This window comes from Bombina bombina, chromosome 5, assembly GCF_027579735.1.
Source record: "Bombina bombina isolate aBomBom1 chromosome 5, aBomBom1.pri, whole genome shotgun sequence".
Classification (NCBI taxonomy): domain Eukaryota; kingdom Metazoa; phylum Chordata; class Amphibia; order Anura; family Bombinatoridae; genus Bombina; species Bombina bombina.
In genome coordinates, this window is record NC_069503.1 from 73,153,307 (window position 1) to 73,168,964 (window position 15,658).

The 15,658-nt window shown below is 40.4% G+C and overlaps 1 protein-coding gene across 1 annotated transcript; it reads right to left on the reverse strand.

Annotated features, from left to right (window-relative positions):
• Positions 1 to 619: 619 nt before the first annotated feature.
• Positions 620 to 3,749, reverse strand: LOC128659210 (gastrula zinc finger protein XlCGF57.1-like). The gene is made up of 2 exons (XM_053712889.1): positions 3,619 to 3,749; positions 620 to 2,676 (listed from the first exon to the last, which is right to left on the reverse strand). The coding sequence occupies exons 1-2, from the start codon at positions 3,635 to 3,637 to the stop codon at positions 905 to 907; spliced, it is 1,791 nt and encodes a 596-aa protein (XP_053568864.1). The 5' UTR covers positions 3,638 to 3,749; the 3' UTR covers positions 620 to 904.
• Positions 3,750 to 15,658: the final 11,909 nt, after the last annotated feature.

Genomic DNA, 15,658 nt, shown 5'->3' on the forward strand with positions numbered 1-15,658 from the left:
CACAGAGCTCTCTGTAAAAGGCTCCTCTCAGCTCAACGGCTATCTCCACAATGAGATTTTCATGCCGTTGAGCCGGGAGGAGCCTCGTGGGGGCCATCACGTGCAGCGTGCAGCCTATCAGAGCCAATCACAGAGGCTGGGGGAGGAGACAGAGCACAGGCTGAAACCAAGTTGCACAGTTTAGCCTGTGCGATTAAGCCTCTATAGGCATGGAGGCTGGGGAGGAGCTACGTCTGCACAGTGAATGCATAGAGATCACTGTGCAGGCATAGGGCTCTCTCTTATCGCATGTGCGATCGGATGGGGGTAGCAGTCTGGCAGAGACAGTGCACAGCAGCCTGAGGAAAGGAGTGGCTAACCCAGATGAGGTGGTGCTGTGGACAGGACTGTGACATCACGTCAGCGACTTGTCAGTCAGTGTCTCAGGCTCAGCTCAGAGCAAAATACTGTTGTGCGCTCTGAGTCACTGAGAGTGTCACCCGGTCCTAGCTCCTGCCTCCTGCTGCATCCTACTCCTCAGAGCTGCACTTGCAAGTTAAGTTAGTTAAGGCTTGTTATTTTTAATAATAAATAAGTGTGTCTGTGTCAATAAAATAATATAATAAAATAAAAAATAATATAAATAAATATATTTTATTCAAAAAATTTTGTAACTTTTTTTCTCATTTTTTTTCCTCATTTTTTTTCCCTCCTTGCCCCTGGCTGGGGGTTCACGTGTGACAGTGCACATATGGAGGAGCCTCCACTGCCTGGGACACTTTTTTCTGTTTAAATTATTGTTATAATAGATGTCCTGTGTGATGAAAATGATATTATGTAATTGGAAAATAAACAGAAATATTAAAAAAAACTATATTTGGTGTTTTATAATAATTGATTTTAATAAAAATATTTTTTCCACTTTCTAAACATGTGAAAGGTTTCTTCCCTTGTGAATCCTTTCATGGTTTTTCAGATTACTCATATGTGTAAAACTTTTCCCACACTCTGTACATGTGAAAGGCTTTTCTCCTGTGTGAATCCTTTCATGCTTTTTCAGACTACTCTTTTCTGTAAAACTTTTTCCACACTCTGTACATGTGAAAGGCTTTTCTCCTGTGTGAATCCTTTCATGCTTTTTCAGACTACTCTTTTCTGTAAAACTTTTCCCACACTCTGTACATGTGAAAGGCTTTTCCCCTGTGTGAATCCTTATGTGACTTTTCAGATCACTCTTTTGTGTAAAACTTTTTCCACACTCTTTACATGTGAAAGGCTTTTCTCCTGTGTGAATCCTTTCATGCTTTTCCAGAACACTCTTTACTGTAAAACATTTTCCACACTCTGTACATGTGAAAGGCTTTTCTCCTGTGTGAATCCTTTCATGCTTTTTCAGACTACTCTTTACTGTAAAACATTTTCCACACTCTGTACATGTGAAAGGCTTTTCCCCTGTGTGAAACCTTTCATGGTTTTTCAGATTACTAATATGTGTAAAACTTTTCCCACACTCTGTACATGTGAAAGGCTTTTCCCCTGTGTGAATCCTTATGTGACTTTTCAGATCACTCTTTTGTGTAAAACTTTTCCCACACTCTGTACATGTGAAAGGCTTTTCTCCTGTGTGACTCCTTTCATGAGTTTCCAGACTACTCTTTTCTGTAAAACTTTTTCCACACTCGGTACATGTGAAAGTCATTTCTCCTGTGTGAATCATTTCATGCTTTTTCAGATCACTCTTTTCTGTAAAACTTTTTCCACACTCTGTACATGCGAAAAGCTTTTCTCCTGTGTGACTCCTTTCATGAGTTTCCAGACTACTCTTTTCTGTAAAACTTTTTCCACACTCGGTACATGTGAAAGTCATTTCTCCTGTGTGAATCATTTCATGCTTTTTCAGACTACTCTTTTCTGTAAAACATTTTCCACACTCTGTACATGTAAAAGGCTTTTCCCCTGTGTGAATCCTTTCATGAGTTTTCAGATTACTCTTTCGTGTAAAACATTTTCCACACTCTGTACACGTGAAAAGCTTTTCCCCTGTGTGACTACTTTTGTGACTTTTCAGATGACTCTTTTCTGTAAAACATGTTCCACACTCTGTACATGTGAAAGGTTTTTCTCCTGTGTGAATCCTTTCATGAGTTTTCAGATAACTCTTTTCTGTAAATCTTTTTCCACACTCTTTACATGTGAAAGGCTTTTCTACTGAGTGAATCTTTTTACGAGTTTTCAGATGATCTTGTGTAAAACATTTGCCACACTCAGTACATGTGTGTGGTTTGTCACCTGTGTGAATTTTGTGGTGTTCTAGCAAATTAGACTTCAATCTAAAGCTTTTCTCACTTTCTGTAGATTTGAAAGGATTCTCCTTTGTATGAATCATTTGGCTAGACTGTAGACTTTTCTCTTCTTTAATATGTTTTGAAAACTCAGTAAATATGTGTGGTTTATCCTCTGAAATAATAATTCCACTAGATAAGTCATAAATGTTGTCCTCTTGTTTGATGACTAAATTACACTCTGTACATAATGATTGCTTCCAAGTTCCTGCCAATTCACCATCTTCTTTAAATATCTGCTGTGCTATCCCCAATGTTTGTGAATAGCCATTGGTGTCTGAGACTATTGGATTTTGTGGTATCATTCTGAGGCTTCCTGGAGTAAAGGATGGATATGAACTATTCATGTGTTTGTCTAAATAAAAATAAATGTAATAAAGAAAAATAAGAATGTTTATTCTTTATAATATAATCCATCTCAATAAAAACATTTTGTTATACTCAAAAAAATGTCTTCTGTTTTGTATTTTTAAATGTTTTTACCTGTAAATCACAAATTAAATAAGGATGACATAGAATGTAAACATTACTACATCATAGTAACCTAAATTACTGATTACTGATGAAAACAAGTTATAGGGCCGCATTAAACTAGGTGCGTGTGGATAATGTTCTCAGCCAGGGAACAAGTACATCTGTATTCTGGGCAAGAGGGGTGGCATCCACCATCCTCATTTAACATTGCACAAGCAACTGCACATACAGCCCTGCCCGGCTCATGCACAACCAGTTGGGTGAGAACATGATACATTAATCATCACAGACTCATAATCAGTGTGAGATGTTTTGAGAGGGTAAGAAGCAGTGACCTTATGATAATCTTTAGCTTTCGGCTGTGGTTGTTCTATTTCTATAAACAGCCAAAAACTTTATTAGTTTAATAATACTCACTGTAAAATTAAGCACACAAATCAGCAGTGGTTCTGAGGTGGGGAACACTGGGGAAGTTGTGGGTGTTCCACACATGGGAACAAGATAGGCATAAGTGCAGTTATGGGTGTTCCATGAGTGAGGACAGGGCAGGGGAAAATGGAGTTGCCAGTGTTCTAAGTAATGAACCAGGTCAAGGGGTAACTTTAGGCAGTTGTTGGACATGGTCTGTCTAAAAGGACAGAGGGGGGAGTAGTATTTTTTACCCTCCTCCTCAGCCTAATGGGGGTTGCTCCTTCTTTATAATGTCACTGACACAAATGTACTTAAAGACGCACATATAAATATAATAGTTTATATTTGTTTAATGAGTGATCTATTCTATTTTCCAAGTAATTAAAGTCAGCATAATATCTATTGTACTCACCTAACACATATGAGTTCATGCTGATAACAGGCTCCAATGTCTGTGCTCAGGAAGAAGGTTCCCTTATTCACTCCAGTTACATCAATACCTGATATCTCTCAGTGCTCTGGCCATGTCTGTAAAAAGTATATTAAATGGTTTAGACAGATAATAATAAATAATGGTTCTGATTAACTGTACGTATGGTATAATTAAAGGCACACATAACAATTTATGTGATACAGATCAGCTGTTTAGGTTATTACATATGTGCTATTGATTCAGCACAAGCATTTAGTACAGTTAGCTCTGTGGGTGTTATAATTGCCCCTTAAATATGAATCTCCCCAGATCTATACAAGATAATGGTAGAAAATCTATTTAAGTGGGGCCATATCACAACTTTACAAATATATTATAATCTTTGTTTTCTATCATTTATATGAAACAATATTTTCTCCTGAAAGAAATGTTAAATATCAGTTGTTTAAAACAGAATTTATGCTTACCTGATAAATTACTTTCTCCAACGGTGTGTCCGGTCCACGGCGTCATCCTTACTTGTGGGATATTCTCCTCCCCAACAGGAAATGGCAAAGAGCCCAGCAAAGCTGGCCATATAGTCCCTCCTAGGCTCCGCCTACCCCAGTCATTCGACCGACGGACAGGAGGAAATATATATAGGAGAAACCATATGGTAACGTGGTGACTGTAGTTAGAGAAAATAATTCATCAGACCTGATTAAAAAACCAGGGCGGGCCGTGGACCGGACACACCGTTGGAGAAAGTAATTTATCAGGTAAGCATAAATTCTGTTTTCTCCAACATAGGTGTGTCCGGTCCACGGCGTCATCCTTACTTGTGGGAACCAATACCAAAGCTATAGGACACGGATGAAGGGAGGGAGCAAATCAGGTCACCTAAACGGAAGGCACCACGGCTTGCAAAACCTTTCTCCCAAAAATAGCCTCCGAAGAAGCAAAAGTATAAAATTTGTAAAAGTTGGCAAAAGAGTGCAGTGAAGACCAAGTCGCCGCCTTACATATCTGGTCAACAGGAACCTCATTCTTGAAGTCCCATGTGGAAGCCACAGCCCTAGTGGAGTGAGCTGTGATACTTTCAGGAGGCTGCCGTCCGGCAGTCTCAAAAGCCAATCTGATAATGCTTTTAAGCCAAAAGGAAAGAGAGGTAGAAGTTGCTTTTTACCTCTCCTTTTACCAGAATAAACAACAAACAAAGAAGATGTTTGTCTAAAATCTTCAGTAGCCTCTAAATAGAATTTTAGAGCACGGACTACGTCCAAATTGTGTAACAAACGTTCCTTCTTTGAAACTGGATTCGGACACAAAGAAGGTACAACTATCTCCTGGTTAATATTTTTGTTGGAAACAACCTTCGGAAGAAAACCAGGCTCAGTACGCAAAACCACCTTATCTGCATGGACCAGATAGGGCGGAGAACACTGCAGAGCAGATAACTCAGAAACTCTTCTGGCAGAAGAAATTGCAACCTAAAACAAAACTTTCCAAGATAGTAACTTAATATCTACGGAATGTAAGGGTTCAAACGGAACCCCTTGAAGAACTGAAAGAACTAGATTAAGACTCCAGGGAGGAGTCAAAGGTCTGCAAACAAGCTTGATTCTAACCAGAGCCTGAACAAACGCTAAAACGTCTGGCACCGCTGCCAGCCTTTTGTGAAGTAAAACAGATAAAGCAGAGATCTGTCCCTTCAGAGAACTTGCAGATAATCCTTTCCCCAAACCTTCTTGTAGAAAAGAAAGAATCTTAGGAATTTTTATCTTATTCCATGGGAATCCTTTAGATTCACACCAACAGATATATTTTTTCCATATATTATGGTAAATTTTTCTAGTTACAGGCTTTCTAGCCTGAATAAGAGTATCTATTACAGAATCTGAAAACCCACGCTTTGATAAAATCAAGCGTTCAAACTCCAAGCAGTCAGTTGGAGGAAAACCAGATTCGGATGTTCGAATGGACCCTGAATAAGAAGGTCCTGTCTCAAAGGTAGCTTCCATGGTGGAGCCGATGACATATTCACCAGGTCTGCATACCAAGTCCTGCGTGGCCACACAGGAACTATCAAGATCACCGAAGCCCTCTCCAGATTGATCCTGGCTACCAGCCTGGGAATGAGAGGAAACGGTGGGAATACATAAGCTAGGTTGAAGATCCAAGGTGCTACTATTGTATCCAATAGAGTCGCCTTGGGATCCCTGGATTTGGACCCGTAACAAGGGACCTTGAAGTTCTGACGAGAGGCCATCAGAACCATGTCTGGAATGCCCCATAATTGAGTTATTTGGGCAAAGATTTCCGGATGGAGTTCCCACTCCCCCGGATGCTCCTTCATCGCCAGGGAACTCCTTGTTTCCCCCTGATGGTTGATATATGTAACAGTCGTCATGTTGTCTGATTGAAACCTTATGAATTTGGCCTTTGCTAGTCGAGGCCAAGCCTTGAGAGCATTGAATATCGCTCTCAGTTCCATTATGTTTATCGGGAGAAGAGAGTCTTCCCGAGACCATAGACCCTGAGCTGTCAGGGGTTCCCAGACCGCGCCCCAGCCCACCAGACTGGCGTCGGTCGTGACAATGACCTACTCTGGTCTGCGGAAGCTCATTCCCTGTGACAGGTTGTCCAGGGTCAGCCACCAACGGAGTGAATCTCTGGTTATTTGATCTACTTGTATCGTCGGAGACAAGTCTGTATAATCCCCATTCCACTGTCTGAGCATGCACAGGTGTAATGGTCTTAGATGAATTCGTGCAAAAGGAACTATGTCCATTGCCGCAACCATCAAACCTATTACTTCCATGCACTGCGCTATGGAAGGAAGAAGAACAGAATGAAGTACCTGACAAGAGCTTAGAAGTTTTGATTTTCTGGCCTCTGTCAGAAAAATCTTCATTTCTAAGGAAACTATTATTGTTCCCAAGAAGGGAACTCTTGTTGACGGGGACAGAGAACTTTTTTCTATGTTCACTTTCCACCTGTGAGATCTGAGAAAGGCTAGGACAATGTCCGTATGAGCCCTTGCTTTTGACAGAGACGACACTTGAATCAGGATGTCGTCCAAGTAAAGTACTACTGCAATGCCCCTTGGTCTTAGCACCGCTAGAAGGGACCCTAGTACCTTTGTGAAAATCTTGGAGCAGTGGCTAATCCGAATGGAAGTGCCACAAACTGTTAATGCTTGTCCAGAAAGACGAACCTTAGGAACCGAAAATGTTCCTTGTGGATAGGAATATGTAGATACGCATCCTTTAACTCCACCGTGGTCAGGAATTGACCTTCCTGGATGGTAGGAAGGATCTTTCGAATGGTTTCCATTTTGAACGATGAAACCCTTAGAAACTTGTTTAGAATCTTGAGATCTAAAATTGGTCTGAATGTTCCCTCTTTTTTTGGGAATTATGAACAGGTTGGAGTAAAAACCCATCCCTTGTTCTCCTAATGGAACAGGATGAATCACTCCCATGCTTAACAGGTCTTCTACACAGTGTAAGAATGCCTGTCTTTTTATTTGGTTCGAAGATAATTGAGACCTGTGGAACCTTCCCCTTGGGGGTAGTTCCCTGAATTCCAGGAGATAACCTTGAGAAACTATTTCTAGCGCCCAAGGATCCTGAACATCTCTTTCCCAAGCCTGAGCAAAGAGAGAAAGTCTGCCCCCCACCAGATCCGGTCCCAGATCGGGGGCCAACACTTCATGCTGTTTTGGTAGCAGTGGCAGGTTTCTTGGCCTGCCTACCCTTGTTCCAGCCTTGCATTGGTCTCCAGGCTGGCTTGGTTTGAGAAGTATTACCCTCTTGCTTAGAGGGTGTAGAATTTGAGGCTGGTCCGTTTCTGCGAAAGGGACGAAAATTTGGCCTATTTTTAGCCTTAAAAGACCTATCCAGAGGAAGGGCGTGGCCCTTTCCCCCAGTGATGTCTGAAATAATCTCTTTCAAGTCAGGGCCAAACAGTGTTTTACCCTTGAAAGGGATGTTAAGCAATTTGGTCTGGAGAACACATCCGCTGACCAAGACTTTAGCAAAAGCGATCTGCGCGCCACGATAGCAAACCCTGAATTATTCGCCGCTAATCTAGCTAATTGCAAAGCGGCATCTAAAATAAAAGAGTTAGCCAATTTGAGTGCTTGAACTCTGTCCAAAACCTCCTCGTACGAAGATTCTTTATTGAGCGACTTTTCTAGTTCTTCGAACCAGAAACACGCAGCTGTAGTGACAGGAACAATGCATGAAATTGGTTGTAGAAGGTAACCTTGCTGAACAAACATCTTTTTAAGCAAACCCTCTAACCTTTAATCCATAGGATCTTGAAGGCACAACTATCTTCTATAGGAATAGAAGTGCGTTTGTTTAGAGTAGAAACCGCCCCCTCGACCTTGGGGACTGTCTGCCATAAGTCCCTTCTGGGGTCGACTATAGGAAATCATTTCTTAAATATAGGGGGAGGAACAAAAGGTATGCCGGGCCTTTCCCACTCCTTATTTACTATGTCCGCCACCCGCTTGGGTATAGGAAAAACATCGGGGGCACCGGAACCTCTAGGAACTTGTCCATCTTACCTAATTTCTCTGGAATGACCAAATTGTCACAATCATCCAGAGTAGATAATACCTCCTTAAGTAGTGCGTGGAGATGTTCTAATTTAAATTTAAAAGTTACAATATCAGGTTCTGCTTGTTGAGAAATTTTCCCTGAATCTGAAATTTCTCCCTCAGACAAAACCTCCCTCCTGGCCCCTTCAGATTGGTGTGAGGGTATGTCAGAACAGATATCATCAGCGTCCGCTTGCTCTTCAGTGTTTAAAACAGAGCAATCACGCTTTCTCTGATAAGTAGGCATTTTGGAAAAAATGCATGCAATAGAATTATCCATTACAGCCATTAATTGTTGTATGGTAATAAGTATTGGCGCACTAGATGTACTAGGGGCCTCTTGTGTGGGCACAACTGGTGTAGACACAGAAGGGGATGATGCAGTACCATGCTTACTCCCCTCATTTGAGGAATCATCTTGGGCAATATCATATCTATGGCATTATTATCCCTACTTTGTTTGGACATTATGACACAATTATATCACATATATATAAATGGGGAGACACATTGGCTTTCATACATATAGAACATCGTTATCTGATGGTTCAGACATGTTAAACAGGCTTAAACTTGTCAACAAAGCACAAAAAACGTTTTACAATAAAACCGTTACTGTCCCTTTAAATTTTAAACTGAACACACTTTATTACTGAATATGTGAAAAAGTATGAAGGAATTGTTCAAAATTCACCAAAATTTCACCACAGTAACTTAAAGCCTTAAAAGTATTGCACACCAAATTTGAAAGCTTTAACCCTTAAAATAACGGAACCGGAGCCGTTTTTACATTTAACCCCTATACAGTCCCAGGTATCTGCTTTGCTGAGACCCAACCAAGCCCAGAGGGGAATACGATACCAAATGATGCCTTCTATAAGCTTTTTCAGTGGTTCTTAGCTCCTCACACATGCATCTGCATGCCATGCTTTCCAAAAACAACTGCGCATTAGTGGCGCGAAAATGAGGCTCTGTCTATGACTAGAAAAGGCCCCCAGTGAAAAAGGTGTCCAATACAGTGCCTGGCGTTTTTATTAAAACAATCCCCAAGATTTAACAACTATTAATAGTAATAATCTGCCAAATATACTTAGTAAAGTAATCGTTTTAGCCCAGAAAAATGTCTACCAGTTTTTTAAGCCCTAATGAAGCCCTTTATTCTTTTACTTAAACTAAGAAAATGGCTTACCGGTTCCCATAGGGAAAATGACAGCTTCCAGCATTACCAAGTCTTGTTAGAAATGTGTCATACCTCAAGCAGCAAAGTCTGCCCACTGTTTCCCCCAACTGAAGTTACTCCATCTCAACAGCCCTGTGTGGAAACAGCCATCGATTTTAGTAACGGTTGCTAAAATCATCTTCCTCTTACAAACAGAAATCTTCATCTCTTTTCTGTTTCAGAGTAAATAGTACATACCAGCACTATTTTAAAATAACAAACTCTTGATTGAAGAACAAAAACTACATTTAAACACCAAAAAACTCTAAGCCATCTCCGTGGAGATTATATAGAAAAAAAGATAAAAGAAGGCGCCAACATAGTGCGGTTACCAATGGGATGGAACACGCTTAGTAAATAATACCAGGTACTCACAGGATGAAAGACACTTGAGAAGTGTCACAGGTGCCTCCTGGACTCTCAGAGTTGTCCAGCTAACTCCCACTCCACTGTGGTGGTAAGGTTCCGCTTGTCTCTACCGATTAGGATGGCTCCGCTAGTGGTTGTGGCTCCCAGCCAGTATTCCAATAGGACTCTCTTGCGGTTTCCCCAAATCCAGCTATCCAGTTAAAATCCGTGCTCTCCGGTGAGAGTTTTGGATATAATTCTTATATGATCTTGCAATTTCAGGAAGAGACGGAAAGAGGAAGTATTGAGAGTGCTCAATACTTCCTCTTTCCGTCTCTTCCTGAAATTGCAAGATCATATAAGAATTATATCCAAAACTGATTTACCAGGGTTTGGATATTTTAAACAATTGAAGAATCTTCATAGAAGAAGTCATCTGTCTGACCTAATCCAAAATTTCACTTACAGCCACGAACTTTCTTTTCTGATATTTTTAATGGCAATATTGTAGTTTGTTACCACCGTCACAAACCACTTTTATCCTTGCTGTATCACCTCTCACCGGAGAGCACGGATTTTAACTGGATAGCTGGATTTGGGGAAACCGCAAGAGAGTCCTATTGGAATACTGGCTGGGAGCCACAACCACTAGCGGAGCCATCCTAATCGGTAGAGACAAGCGGAACCTTACCACCACAGTGGAGTGGGAGTTAGCTGGACAACTCTGAGAGTCCAGGAGGCACCTGTGACACTTCTCAAGTGTCTTTCATCCTGTGAGTACCTGGTATTATTTACTAAGCGTGTTCCATCCCATTGGTAACCGCACTATGTTGGCGCCTTCTTTTATCTTTTTTTCTATATAGTATCCACCCCTGGGTCACCAACAGGGATCTTTTGGAGAAGAGCCTGCCTACTGTGATTTGGACATTACGCCCATCATATATGTAACACTTTGAACTTTGATCATTGGGACTTTTTCACTATAATATTTTACAATTCTATCACATTGCTGTGTTTATTATTTACAGTGCCCTTGCAGTTTTATCACCTTATTATTTTGGGGTGTTTGCTGCAAAGACACCACTATATTATGTTATCACTTTTAATATCTAAGAAGAATTTATTTGTTTCTTAAGAATTCATTTGTATCCTAATATAATTTGATTGGGGTATTTTTCTATAACGATTTGTATCGTACAGTTATATATTTAGATTTTTAACACTGTGATTGTGTCTCACTGTCATATAGACAGTGGATTTTCAGACCATTGGCGCACTAATTATATACTAGCACTTTTTTGATCTCCGTGGAGATGTTGCCTGTGCAACGGCAAAGAGAATGACTGGGGTAGGCGGAGCCTAGGAGGGACTATATGGCCAGCTTTGCTGGGCTCTTTGCCATTTCCTGTTGGGGAGGAGAATATCCCACAAGTAAGGATGACGCCGTGGACCGGACACACCTATGTTGGAGAAATATAAGTTACATTGGATACTGCAGTATTAGTATTGTACTTCCTACTAATTCTCACTGTCAGACATTTTGTCATGTGCTCCACCCCCAGTCCTTTAACTTCTCTTGGTCAATACTGAGTTTACTTAAATCACACTGCAACGGCGTGTGGGAGAGATAGGCACTAAAATGTTCATTTCAATTGTTATCTTGGATAGAGTTAAGAAAAACATAATTTATGTAAGAACTTACCTGATAAATTCATTTCTTTCATATTGGCAATAGTCCATAAGCTAGTGACGTATGGGATATACAATTGTACCAGGAGGGGCAAAGTTTCCCAAACCTCAAAGTGCCTATAAATACACCCCTCACCACACCCACAATTCAGTTTTAATGAATAGCCAAGAAGTGGGGTGATAAGAAGGAGTAGAAAGCATCAACAAAGGAATTTGGAATAATTGTGCTTTTTACAAAAAAATCTTAACCACCATAAAAAAGGGGTGGGCCTCATGGACTCTTGCCAATATGAAAGAAATGAAATTTATCAGGTAAGTTCTTACATAAATTATGTTTTCTTTCATGTAATTGGCAAGAGTCCATGAGCTAGTGACGTATGGGATATTCAATACCCAAGATGTGGAGCTCCACGCAAGAGTCACTAGAGAGGGAGGGATAAAAAATAAAATACAGATAATTTTTGCTGAAAAAATAATCCACAACCCAAATAATAAGTTTATTCTTTAATGATAAGAAAAACTTAAAAACATTAGCAGAAGAATCAAACTGAAACAGCTGCCTGAAGAACTTTTCTACCAAAAACTGCTTCTGAAGAAGCAAATACATCAAAACAGTAGAATTTAGTAAATGTATACAAAGAAGACCAAGTTGCTGCTTTGCAAATCTGAGCAACTGAAGCTTCATTCTTAAAAACCCACGAAGTGGAGACTGATCTTAACCACCATAAAAAAGGGGTGGGCCTCATGGACTCTTGCCAATATGAAAGAAATGAAATTTATCAGGTAAGTTCTTACATAAATTATGTTTTCTTTCATGTAATTGGCAAGAGTCCATGAGCTAGTGACGTATGGGATATTCAATACCCAAGATGTGGAGCTCCACGCAAGAGTCACTAGAGAGGGAGGGATAAAAAATAAAATACAGCTAATTTTTGCTGAAAAAATAATCCACAACCCAAATAATAAGTTTATTCTTTAATGATAAGAAAAACTTAAAAACATTAGCAGAAGAATCAAACTGAAACAGCTGCCTGAAGAACTTTTCTACCAAAAACTGCTTCTGAAGAAGCAAATACATCAAAACAGTAGAATTTAGTAAATGTATACAAAGAAGACCAAGTTGCTGCTTTGCAAATCTGAGCAACTGAAGCTTCATTCTTAAAAACCCACGAAGTGGAGACTGATCTAGTAGAATGAGCTGTAAGTCTCTGAGGCGGAGTTTTACCCGACTCAAAATAAGCTTGATGAATCAAAAACTTTAATCAAGAATCCAAGGAAATAGCAGAAGCTTTCTGACCTTTCCTAGGACCAGAAAATAAGACAAATAGACTAGAAGTCTTTCTGAAATCTTTAGTAGCTTCAAAATAATATTTTAAAGCTCTTACCACATCCAAAGAATGTAAGGATCTTTCCAAAGAATTCTTTGGGTTAGGACATAAGGAAGGGACAACAATTTCTCTACTAATGTTGTTTGAATTCACAACTTTAGGCAAAAATTGAAAAGAAGTCCGCAAAACCGCCTTATCCTGATGAAAAATCAGAAAAGGAGATTCACAAGAAAGAGCAGATAGCTCAGAAACTCTTCTGGCAAAAGAGATAGCCAGAAGGAACAACACTTTCCAAGAAAGTAGTTTAATATCCAAAGAATGCATAGGCTCAAATGGAGAAGCCTGTAATGCCTTCAAACCCAAATTGAGACTCCAATGAGGAGAAATTGATTTAATGACAGGCTTGATATGTACTAAAGCCTGAACAAAACAGTGAATATCAGGAAGTTTAGCAATCTTTCTGTGGAATATGACTGAAAGAGCCGAAATTTGTCCTTTCAAGGAACTTGCGGACAAACCTCTATCGAAACCATCCTGAAGAAACTGTAAAATTCTTGGAATTCTAAAAGAATGCCATGAAAAATTATGAGAAGAACACCATGAAATGTAAGTCTTCCACACTCGATAATAAATCTCTCTAGAAACATACAGGGAGTGCAGAATTATTAGGCAAGTTGTATTTTTGAGGATTCATTTTATTATTGAACAACAACCATGTTCTCAGTGAACCCAAAAAACTCATTATATCAAAGCTGAATATTTTTGGAAGTAGTTTTTAGTTTGTTTTTAGTTTTAGCTATTTTAGGGGGATATCTGTGTGTGCAGGTGACTATTACTGTGCATAATTATTAGGCAACTTAACAAAAAACAAATATATACCCATTTCAATTATTTATTTTTACCAGTGAAACCAATATAACATCTCAACATACCCAAATATACATTTCTGACATTCAAAAACAAAACAAAAACAAATCAGTGACCAATATAGCCACCTTTCTTTGCAAGGACACTCAAAAGCCTGCCATCCATGGATTCTGTCAGTGTTTTGATCTGTTCACCATCAACATTGCGTGCAGCAGCAACCACAGCCTCCGAGACACTGTTCAGAGAGGTGTACTGTTTTCCCTCCTTGTAAATCTCACATTTGATGATGGACCACAGGTTCTCAATGGGGTTCAGATCAGGTGAACAAGGAGGCCATGTCATTAGATTTTCCCTCCTTGTAAATCTCACATTTGATGATGGACCACAGGTTCTCAATGGGGTTCAGATCAGGTGAACAAGGAGGCCATGTCATTAGATTTTCTTCTTTTATACCCTTTCTTGCCAGCCACGCTGTGGAGTACTTGGATGCGTGTGATGGAGCATTGTCCTGCATGAAAATCATGTTTTTCTTGAAGGATGCAGACTTCTTCCTGTACCACTGCTTGAAGAAGGTGTCTTCCAGAAACTGGCAGTAGGACTGGGAGTTGAGCTTGACTCCATCCTCAACCCGAAAAGGCCCCACAAGCTCATCTTTGATGATACCAGCCCAAACTAGTACTCCACCTCCACCTTGCTGGCGTCTGAGTCGGACTGGAGCTCTCTGCCCTTTACCAATCCAGCCACGGGCCCATCCATCTGGCCCATCAAGACTCACTCTCATTTCATCAGTCCATAAAACCTTAGAAAAATCAGTCTTGAGATATTTCTTGGCCCAGTCTTGACGTTTCAGCTTGTGTGTCTTGTTCAGTGGTGGTCGTCTTTCAGCCTTTCTTACCTTGGCCATGTCTCTGAGTATTGCACACCTTGTGCTTTTGGGCACTCCAGTGATGTTGCAGCTCTGAAATATGGCCAAACTGGTGGCAAGTGGCATCTTGGCAGCTGCACGCTTGACTTTTCTCAGTTCATGGGCAGTTATTTTGCGCCTTGGTTTTTCCACACGCTTCTTGCGACCCTGTTGACTATTTTGAATGAAACGCTTGATTGTTCGATGATCACGCTTCAGAAGCTTTGCAATTTTAAGAGTGCTGCATCCCTCTGCAAGATATCTCACTATTTTTTACTTTTCTGAGCCTGTCAAGTCCTTCTTTTGACCCATTTTGCCAAAGGAAAGGAAGTTGCCTAATAATTATGCACACCTGATATAGGGTGTTGATGTCATTAGACCACACCCCTTCTCATTACAGAGATGCACATCACCTAATATGCTTAATTGGTAGTAGGCTTTCGAGCCTATACAGCTTGGAGTAAGACAACATGCATAAAGAGGATGATGTGGTCAAAATACTAATTTGCCTAATAATTCTGCACTCCCTGTATTTACGAGCTTGTAACATGGTATTAATCACTGAGTCAGAGAAACCTCTATGACGTAGAACTAGGCGTTCAATTTCCATACCTTCAAATTTAATGATTTGAGATCCTGATGGAAAAATGGACCTTGAGACAGTAGGTCCGGCCTTAACAGAAGTGGCCAAGGTTGGCAACTGAACCTCTGTACCAGATCCGAATACCAAAACCTGTGTGGTCATGCTGGAGCCACCAGCAACACAAACGATTGTTCCTGCATGATTTTGGAAATCACTCTTGGAAGAAGAACTAGAGGCGGAAAGATATAAGCAGGATGATAATTCCATGGAATGGTTAGCGCATCCACTGCTTCCGCATGAACATCCCTGGACCTCGACAGGTATCTGGGAAGTTTCTTGTTTAGATGAGAGGCCATCAGATCTATTTCTGGAAGACCCCACATCTGGACAATCTGAAGAAACACATCTGGATGGAGAGACCACTCCCCTGGATGTAAAGTGTGACGGCTGAGATAATCCGCCTCCCAATTGTCTATACCTGGGATATGAACCA